The sequence below is a fragment of the Podarcis filfolensis genome (assembly GCF_964270895.1).
Source record: "Podarcis filfolensis genome assembly, chromosome: 4".
Lineage (NCBI taxonomy): Eukaryota > Metazoa > Chordata > Lepidosauria > Squamata > Lacertidae > Podarcis > Podarcis filfolensis.
Genome location: NC_139607.1, coordinates 47,425,624 through 47,436,009, shown reverse-complemented (window position 1 = coordinate 47,436,009; position 10,386 = coordinate 47,425,624). Strand labels below are relative to the sequence as shown.

The window sequence follows — 10,386 nt, the reverse complement described above, 5'->3', positions numbered from 1 at the left end:
ACAGTTAGCAGAGGAATCAGGACTAGCAGAGGAAGTGAAAAGTCTTGTTTAAACATGGATATATATTTGTGAAGTGTGTTTATAAAAAACATGGCAGGAAAAGGGAAAAACCCATCTCCAGTGTCTGGATTATTATGCTTTAGTCTTGCTAAATAGGTTCCCATCAGGTGCAAGAGATTCATACAGAGAAACTGATCCCTATGTTTTTCTGATCCTTTTAATAGCTGCAGAACACCATCACCCTTTTTTGTTCCATGACAATAGCATCCTATATGTAAGAACCACCTGAATGTCTTGCCAAATCCCTTAGTAAAGCTGCAAGTCTATTATCTAAATTTTTCAGTGCATTATCACCATACATATTTGTTTTCTGTCTTCCTTATTGAGCTATGTCTCATTATAAAATATGAACAGCAATCATGTTCCTGCCAAGCTTCTTTCAATTCAGCGTGAATTTGGATTAATTTTACTGCAGCTGAGGGACTTTAGAGTCACTCTTATGGGAGACTAATGACAGGAATCACACTCACTAAGTGTGACAGATTATAAAATTATAAAGCGCTTTATAAATGAGTTCTGCCTCTGTGAACCTAAACCTATTTTGAAAGATGGGCCCAAAGTAGATCACTAGGTCTAAATATGCACTAAACCACAGAGACCTTTTGTACCTGATCTATGTCTGAAGGTGGTAGCTTAACATTCTATCCTGTACAAAACACTATACAGAGGGTATAGAACTTCTAGTAGTTCTAAACAATATCCAAAGATTTAGATAACATACTAATCTGATATTGCATTCCCACAGTCCTAAAGATGCCTCATTAGTCAATCCATCTAACAAGGTTGTGTTGACAAAAGCTTCTGTGGTGTTTCCTACTTCTTCCGAAAGGCCCTTCTGGAGCAGGAATTTAGAGATAAGGCTGTTGAACTTGTTCTCTGTGGTAGATTGTGGTTCTGCGGTTGCGAAAGGATTGTAAGTTGTGGCATTTAGCTCCTCTGGGTCAAGACAAAAACCTTCAGGCGTTCTCTCGAAAGAAACATCAGTTAAGTCAAGACCAGCCACAGAGGATGGGGAGGCACAAGGAATATCCCTAACAAGTCTGTAGTTCTCCATCCATTCCTTCAGCCACTCAATCCTGCAGTCGCATTCCCAGGGGTTCCGGAAAAGATAGAGCCTTCCTAGGAAGTAGACAGGTTGGAAGACTGAGAAAGGCAAGGTGGTTAGGTTGTTACTGTTCAAGTGCAAAGACACCAAGCTTATGAGGTTTTCAAAAGCCCCTTCCTCAATGTGACTAATCCTGTTCCTGTCCAAATACAAAACTTCCAGCTCTAACTGGTCCTGGAACCATGTATTAGAGACATTTCGAAGTAAATTGCCGCCAAGATTCAGCATGTTGAGACGTCTTAGGCCGTCAAAACAATTATCAGGGAGGTCACTGAGGACATTGTCATTTAAATAAAGATACTCCAATTTCTGACAGTACTGAAAAGCTCTGTCATGAATCACGTTTATTCTGTTATCTTGCAGATTGAGATATTTCAGCTGGGTCAGACCCAAGAGAGAATTATAAGCCACAGCTTCGATCTTGTTTTTCTCCAGATAAACATGGGTCAAATTCTCCATCCCTCGTATCGCTCCTGGAATCCTTTTGAAGTTGTTCTGAAAGCAAAAGAGTTCCTGAAGGGCTGGAAGCTCTATAAAAATCCTGTCTGGGATGTTGAAAAGGTTGCAGTCCGCTAAGTCCAGTCTGACGAGCCTCTTGAGTGAAATGAAAGTCCTTGTGTGCAAATACTGAATGTATTCATTGTGGGCCATTTTTAGTTCCGTCAAGCTGGCTAGCCCTTTGAAAGCACCAGGAGTGATGAAGGATATGTTGTTGTGGCTTAATGAGAGAGATCTGAGGGATGGGAGGGTACCAAATGCCCTCTCAGCGAGGAATTTGATGCTATTTTTATCCAGGTTAATAGAGTAGGCCTCACAGGGAAACTCTTTAGGGATCTGTGTGAAACCAGCACGGTCGCAAAGAATGGCACAACTCCTCTCTTGAGTGCACACACAGCTGGTGGGGCAGGAGCGGACACAGGCCCACACACTGTGAACAGGGGGGATGCAGAGAAGGACTGGCAAGGAAGTGTACCAGCAAGGGAAGCGGGGGAGAGAAAGAGAGAAATCAGAGATTAGTGAACACTTGCAGTATCAAAACACAATATTTATATAATGAATGGATCTTGCTTCCTAGTAATTATTATTATCATTATCATTTATTATTTATACTCCACCCATCCAGCTGGGTTTCCCCAGCCACTCTGGGCAGCTTCCAACAAAAGATTAAAAATACATTAAAACATCAGTCATTAAAAAGTTCCCTAAACAGGGTTGCCTTCAGATGTCTTCTAAATGTCAGGTAGTTGATTATTTCCTTGACATCTGAAGGCAGGGCGTTCCACAGGGCAGGTGCCAGTACTGAGAAGGCCCTTTGCCTGGTTCCTTGTAACCTCACTTCTCACAGTGAGGGAACCATCAGAAGGCCCTCAGCGCTGGACCTCAGTGTCCGGGCTGGATAATGGGGGTGGAGAAGCTCCTTCAGGTATACTGGGCCAAGGCCGTTTTGGGCTTTAAAGGTCAGCACCAACACTTTGAATTGAGCCCGGAAATGTACTGGGATTGAGTGACTAGTTGCTGAGACAAACACCAGCTGTGGAAGGGTCCTATTAAGTTTCACGAAGCTGGTTTACTTTCGCAGAATCTCAATAAACTCTACAAATTATGTGGCATGAGAAAGCTTTGCTATCACATCCAATAGGTGGTTCTTTAGGATCCTTTCGAGGGAGAGACTTGCCCCCAACTTGCATAATGAAGGCATTTTCCCATCCTCTTCCCATCAGTAAGTTTTCTCTGTTCCTGTGAACTGTATTTAAGGGATGCAGCTGGAACTAAGCCTAGGACTCTCTCGATTGGGAAAAGGGGAAACTGAAATTATTGGTTGTGAATGGGGAGGCTTCTCAAGTGCACACTGTGGGCAGGCTAGCCAACCGATAAGATTGTCATCAAGGCAGGTGATGAGAGTTTAAAGGCATCAATGTCACTGCAATATTACAGGGTCCTTGTGTCAGCTGATCTGTTCACAGGGCCCCACATTTTCAAACATTGGGCAAAGAATTTTTTAAACACAAGTTAATGGAGTATAAGCAGTAAAAGCTAGCAGGTAGCATTCTTCGCAACCAAACAAAAACATGTGGTATTAGGCCAAAATTGTACTCAGCTTCTAAGAGCAAGCTACAAAAGTGCAAAGTCTAATTAAAACGAGTTCACAGTTTTGTCTTCTGCTCTCAGTGGGACAAGCCCTGCAGAACATCCTTTGCTCCCAGACCCTTAATTTGTGGGATCAGTGCGTTGGTTACACATCAAAGACTGGATTATATTTACTGTAACTTCATGCAACTGACACCTTTTAAACAGCCATGAGAAGAGATTTGCTTGAAATATTCCCTTGGTTCAGTGCCCAAGTTTGAAGAAAGTCCTGTCCTCTCTAGTTCTACTACAGTGTGAAGGAGGTATTTCTACTGGTTTTTGTCCCCTTTAGAAATAAATTAAAAAATTGTCCAGTAGCACCTTACAGACCAACTAAGATTGTTCTGGGAATAAGCTTTCATGTGTATGTCTCTAAGGTGCTACTGGACAATTTTTTAATTTTTTGAATTTATTTCGACTGCATCAGACCAACACGGCTACCTGAATCTTGTCTCCTTTAGGCTACTATAAGAGGCTTCATGAGGAATTCTCTGGAGATCTCTGTAATGCCAGCACAATGACATAAGAAGGAGCAACTCCTCCTCTTGCATGCTAAACTATGTTGTTTTGAACAGAAAAGGGGGGTTGTTTTGAACAGAAAAGCAATTGGGATTTGTCAGGGAACTGCCATCGGAACTAGAGGAGGAGGAGGCGAGGCTCCACAGCGATGCTGGAGAGGGGCCAAGCAGGGAGAGAGGCAGGTCTCCGGTTGGGGAAGAAAATCAGCACAACACCAGGGATAGAGGGGGGCCAATGGGGGAAGCAGAGAGCAGGCTCCGGGACTCTTCACTGGACACCAGCGGGGAGAGCACAGGTCCTCCGCTACCCACGCCCTCCCTGCGCAGAAGACTTCTGCGCAGGGAGAGTAGGAGGAGACTGGGCGTCAAACAACTTTTATGTTGGAAAAGGTTTAAGAAACGCCCACTGACGGATTCTGCCAGCGACTGAACAGCCACGGAGTGGATGGCTGTCCAGCGAGAAATGGTTTAACCGGCCAACCTAGCCCAGAGTGGCGGCAACTTACGCACAAGCAACCCCTAAAGCCATTACAGGATTGAAAGGGTTAAGCAGTTCCCTTTCCTCCCAAAGTTCTTCTGCTCAAACTTGCAGGCTCCTTAGGCCTCCATGACATAATTTAAGCATCAGTGAACAATATTTCGGGGGGGGGGGCGGAGAGGAATACATTTTTAAAATCCTTTGTGCTTTATGCACCGTGGAGATGGATATACCGAACATCACAGATCTATTTTGCAAAGTGCCTCAAGAGTGCAGACAAGCTCAGGCCTGTTTGACATTTGAAAAGCTACTACAGGACATTCATTTCATCCTCTGCATACTGTATGAACAAAGGCCAGAGGTGGGCTGAATTTGTCTTATAGAATGTAAGTATTTTGTTTTCCTAGAAGACCAAAGTGCTTTAAAGTGTGCATGCTTAGGATCTCTCGGATATGGTGTTCAGAGTGATCCGAGGAATGCACTCTTGCTTAAAAACAGAGATATACAACACCTAGCGCACTGTTCTTGGGTTGTATCCAACATAGTGCTATGGCAGGGCACCATCAGTGCAAAGTTTACAACTAGCATAGTAGGACTTCCCCCACTCCTGCCCCTGCTAAATCTGTTCAAAGGTTCCCCTCAATACTCCAGATTTGGGGAGGGTGCAAGGGAGAAGAGGAAAAAAGTCCCGTTGTGCTAGTGGTAATCTTTGCACCGAGGAGATGAGTTAGAATACCACTCCACTATTATTAATAATATTAATTCCAGAAGCCATCAAGGACTTGGACAAGGTGTCAGTGGTGTGTCACATTCACTCAGGCAGATACTTGCACTCAGGACCACTTTTTAATGACTATCTGGAGAGGTGGAAATGTGTCCAAACTGACTGTCCTGATTTGTCGTTTGAGAATCATTTCGTGTCTAGGATTCTAGGTGCTGCTTGAAACTTGCTAATGGACCACCCCCCAGAACAAAATACGTTTATAAAGCAACATGTAATTAATAAATGTGTGCTTGTAGCCTTTCTAAAAGTCCTCTCTGTGAAGCTTGGATGCTACACACGCTTACTGAATAGTGAGCAGACAACGCCTAATGATATCAATCTGCTTGCACAATGGAAATCAGCTTGTGCAACAAGACTTCTGGCTTCCCTTCTCCCCACTGTGCCCCCCAATATCTGCTTGAGAGAGACTGCCAACCCTCCAAAGCAGATTTTGGGGGGCACACAGGGAAGAAGAAACATAGGCCCACTCATGCTATGTTGGAACTCGTTGCTCTGCACACTTTTGCCTCTGCCCCCCCACCATGGCCCTTTAAAAAGGGTCCCCATCCTTGCTCCAGATGTTGTTAGGACTCCAACTCCCATCAGTCACCACCAGCACAGCCAGTGATCAGCAAATGATGGGAGTTGTAGTCCAACAACATTTAGAAAGCTATAGGCTCCCCATCCCTGCTATAAGTCCTGCCTTAAAAGTTGGAATAGGAATAATCAGTCAAGTACTTGGGGTAGAGGGGAGGACATTTTAAAGGGATTTAAAAAAAACACACACCATCATTTATGTTAATAAATGGTAAGAAACACTCCTTTCTCCTACACTGATGTATCTTTGGTACTTAGGAACATAAAGGGTGGTAACATTAAGGCCTACAGCTGCAGTAAAATAAAGCCCGCTGCATAACACTTTCTGTTCATTTTCCCTTAACTAAAAGGCATCCGCGCTAGTCTGTGTATTGTGTGTAGGTCAGCTTTAATGACCACACTGCAATAGTCCACCATCAAAAATCATCTGTCTGCACAGCTCTAGTCTACTGTTTATTTAGGCATTATTAACGCAAAACTGTGTCACCCAGAATTAAGTATGCATTACCTGAAGGGCTTAGCTATTCCATGCGAGAGAAGGAAGGATAAACTAAGTCAAAAGAGCACTAAACTGAGGTAAATAATCCCCCCACTGTAAACTGGATCCCCACTTTATTCTAATTTGCCTCAGTATAGCAAGGTATGGGGAGTGTTTTTATTTTTCATAAAATTGTCCCTAATCAAAGTCACAAATAAAGCCACACAAAATGCTGAAAAGTTCTTCAAATCCCAAATGTCAATTTGACAATTGTAGCAAGTATCCATTTTAGGTATCCAAAGAAAGGAATAAGCTTAAAGGACAGCCGCCATACTGTCTTTACACAGAAAAACAGTTAATACATAATTAAGTAGAGTCCACAGAGGGATACAATTTCCTCAGAGTTCATGGTCCATATTTCTCTTCAAAGAACCACAAAAACTAATCAATATAATAGATTAAACAAAAGGGGAATTGCTGGTGTCCAGATATGACTGAAGTAAAAGGGCAGCATAGCAGAAAAATGACACAGATGTTGTAATAACTGGCAAATGATCCAGTCCTGTACCTTTATGCTGAAAAATCTGACTCCTAAAACTGATAAATTCCCTGCAGTGGGTGCTTAACATAAATTAACTCTTTCAGAATAAAAGAACTACACACTACTAGCTTTAGAAATTGCTGTAAAATTTTGTGGAATGAAAAGTCTACTTACCATTTAAAATGATGACAAACATTACCCTGATTAGTTGCTTGTGGCATCTCAGGTCCTCCAAAATCTAAAAGCAGACCAAAAACAGGGAACTATGCCATACAGTTCTGATTTGCAATTGTCCTTTGCCTTTCCTTTTTAAAAAGTACTGCTTATAATGTTTTTTTCATCCTCTGTCTGAAAGCATAACTGATCTCCCATCCACTGGTTTCTTCCACAAACCTTTCCAACCAGCAACCCAATCCTTCACAACTTTATTTTCAGTGAATTGGATTCCCTCTAAATTCAATGGGACTTTCTCCCTAAAAATTGTGCATTGGATTGCAATCCTACTTGCCCAAACAGTCTTATAATACATCACACTGAAATATGAAGTGGACTGGAAATAATGAAAATGTATGGCTATATGTAACCAGCCACAGATACTTTCCTCCACCAACACCTACAGAATCAAAGTGAAGTAGAAAAAGGACTGGTTACCTGCCTCCCTTACCTGACAGGGGGATGTCTGTGTTGTCCTTTTTTCTTCTGAAGCTTGCGGTTAGCTCTGTTGCAGCATCTCTGAAAGGCTGGCATTTTCTCTGCTCTCAAAAGCTATCATTTAATGGCAGGAAAATCCTCTGTATCAGGGGAGGATTAGCAGAGACGGATGAGTTTGTCTTGTTCCATAAAGCTCCTGGATTGTTGACAAATCCATCAGCTTTTATTCCCCTCACACCCCCCAAAAATCAGACAGGAGCTGGCCCTCAGCCATCTCCAGCATTACAAAGGAAAACAACCCTCGCCCAGTGCTAGTTACATAAGGAGAAGCATATAATTATGTTTGAGGGCAAGCTTATGATTTTAGCATACACAGTGACTGGTGAAGGCACACACCTGACTTCTCCTATCAAGGGAAAGTCTCAAAACTCAGCTGCCTGCCATAATCTGAACCACAACACAAAGCAGTGGAACTCGATCTACCATTGGGCTGAGTGAGGCAGCCACCTCAGAAAGCAGATGCTGGGACAGAAATGTGCCCCCCCTAATGTCTTTGAACAATGCCCCCACAGGTGCAGAGGGGAAAATGCTGTCCAGGTACCAGGGCTGAAGTAACAAACATTTCTGGTGCCAGATGCTGTTCTCTTAGCATGCACTAGTTGCACAACCAACCTGCTGCATAGTGCAGACTGTGGCCATCAGAGTCATGCAATTGGACTTTATTTGCTCTCCCTGCCCCAGCATGCCTTCCAGATTGGGGGAGGGTGGAGCAAAAGGCAAAGTTCTGTTGTTGAAACATTAACTTGCACGTTTGTGCTTTTCGGTGCATCTGCACCCAGTATTTGTGGGATAATCAGGCTTAAGCCTAATTAATGCATGAAAGGGTTAAGACCATAGAGTAAGCTGTCCTGCCAGGTTTAGCTAGGTCACTTCCCCTCACATTAGAAAGGTGATCAAGCCTTTGTTCTTCCGTTCCATCATGCGAACTCTATCTCTAGCTTAGACCATGTGACTTAAGCAAGACATCCTTGTGTTTCTATACTTTAGGAACTTTCACGACCACGACTTTGGAACCCCAATCTCACCGCTTGTCTTTTCTAACTGCTCTACGGAAAAGCACACGAATCTGACCTTTGAAGAGTTTGTAAGTAAACCATCTTTAACTTACCAAACATGTGGTCTTTTTCTATGCTAAGAGAAGTGGAGAACTTTAGAAGCAACTGAGGGGTTATTTTAAAGGTCTACTGCTCCATACACACTTTCTTTTGCTGTACGGTCGTACCTTGGAAGTCGAACAGAATCCATTCTGGAGGTCTGTTTGACTTACGAAACATTTGACTTCCAAAGCGTGGCTTCAGCTTCCTGCAGCCAATCAGAAGCCCTGTCAAGACGTTCGGCTTCCAAAAGAATGTTCGAAAATGAGTCACTTATGGGTTTCGATTGTTCTGGAACGGGAATGTTCGACTCCCAAGGTGTTGGGGAGCCAAGGTATGACTATATTTAAATCTCTGCTGAGGTTCTCTCACCAGAGTACTTGCCCCAAACCCAGATCTCAGGCATCTAGGGAATTATCTTTTTATTATACCCAATATATATTCCTTTTAACCAGAAAAAGAAACCCACATTATTTCCCCCCACTTGATCTACCAGCAACACAAGGCACCGCCTGCGCCCACTTCCATAGTACATTAATACAAGTGCAATATGTAACAATGTTTCAGTGGATTCACATCCCCTAAGAGGAATGTTCCTGTTCTGGAGCCTTGTAGTGCTTATTTCAGGGGAGCAGGGGACAGCAAGGTGTCAAGGAATGGATATAGTCAAAACTATATGGAGGGCACCAGGTTGACAGTGTATTAGAGCGCTGCCAGCCCTATCCCCAAACATTTTAGTTACTGAGGGGGTGGGTTGAGTTCTTACCATAAAAACCCAGCTTATTTCAGGTAATTTTTAACTCAATGCATCATTTGTATGAGACGAATACTTTAATGGCTTTCTAGCAGACTTGTCTTCCCAGGCTTTTATCACGTCTTAATTTTGTTCCTTCTTCCATTGTTGTATCGTGCAATTACATTGTAAACTGCTCTGCTAAATTTTATACTGCCAAGAACAGTAAATCAAACTAAACTTCCAAGTTAAGATTGTGAAGATCACATTTCAATTAGAGCTTTTTAAAGCTTGACACCCTATAATCTCCAACCATTCTCGATTTGTCTGAGCTGCTGTTTTCAAAATGACTTTTGGAAGATAGTGCTTTCTGTATTGGAAGTTACCCTTGCCATCTGCAGTCACTTACTCCAACAGCAATCTCAGGGGTTAAGTACCTTCCTGTACCAGGTGTGGACACAACTTTATTTCAGCATTTTATTCCACCTTTAAGTAGTTTAATGCTGGTTGAGTTGTGTGAATGCTGAAGTTTCAGGTGCTTTGTTTAAACAGAGATCTATTCCACATTTATTAAGTAGCACCGCCCTATTCCATCAAGATACTACTCTCTCCTTGTTGGAGGAGTCAGTATTTTAAAGATAGAAAAATTGTATTTTAATGATTTAATAATAAACATTCAAGCACCTCTGAATTGAAAAGGGCACTTGAGCTAATTGAAACCACACTTATTCCTTTTCACACCCTTCCATTACTATATGGACATAAAGCATATAATTCTGGAAATATATTGGGGTGAATTCTGACTATGAAAGTGTTTTTGTGTCAAAACTCTGAATGGCATGCAAGATCATTCTGCAAGGGGTTAAATCCACATACCACTGATCAAGCAGCCGTTTTTCTGCAGGTGGAAGGAAGACCCACCACTTGAACATCCCCACATTTAAGAAAACATGAACCAAAACAATCAAGCAGCCGTTTTTCTGCAGGTGGAAGGAAGACCCACCACTTGAACATCCCCACATTTAAGAAAACATGAACCAAAACAGGCCACTAGGTCTGGGGGACCAAGCAGAACAGCTACAAAGGGCTGTTCCATATAATGACCTTTCCTAACTAAGTATGTGAGCTGCTTCTATTAGAAACTTGCATCTGTGGCACTTAATCAATACTGATTGCAGTGA

At 42.6% G+C, this 10,386-nt stretch overlaps 1 protein-coding gene across 3 annotated transcripts; it reads right to left on the bottom strand.

Annotated features, from left to right (window-relative positions):
- Nucleotides 1-201: 201 nt before the first annotated feature.
- Nucleotides 202-8,599, bottom strand: NYX (nyctalopin). 3 transcript variants are annotated; one of them, XM_083611989.1, is made up of 4 exons: nucleotides 8,487-8,599; nucleotides 7,332-7,458; nucleotides 6,842-6,905; nucleotides 202-2,121 (listed from the first exon to the last, which is right to left on the bottom strand). In XM_083611989.1, exons 3-4 carry the CDS (start codon nucleotides 6,861-6,863, stop codon nucleotides 719-721), a joined length of 1,425 nt encoding a protein of 474 aa, XP_083468115.1. In that variant the 5' UTR covers nucleotides 6,864-6,905; nucleotides 7,332-7,458; nucleotides 8,487-8,599; the 3' UTR covers nucleotides 202-718. The 3 variants fall into 3 exon arrangements, with proteins under 3 accessions (XP_083468115.1, XP_083468114.1, XP_083468116.1); XM_083611988.1 differs by lacking the exon at nucleotides 8,487-8,599 and having other exon boundaries at nucleotides 7,332-7,981; XM_083611990.1 differs by lacking the exons at nucleotides 7,332-7,458; nucleotides 8,487-8,599 and having other exon boundaries at nucleotides 202-2,060; nucleotides 6,842-7,248.
- Nucleotides 8,600-10,386: the final 1,787 nt, after the last annotated feature.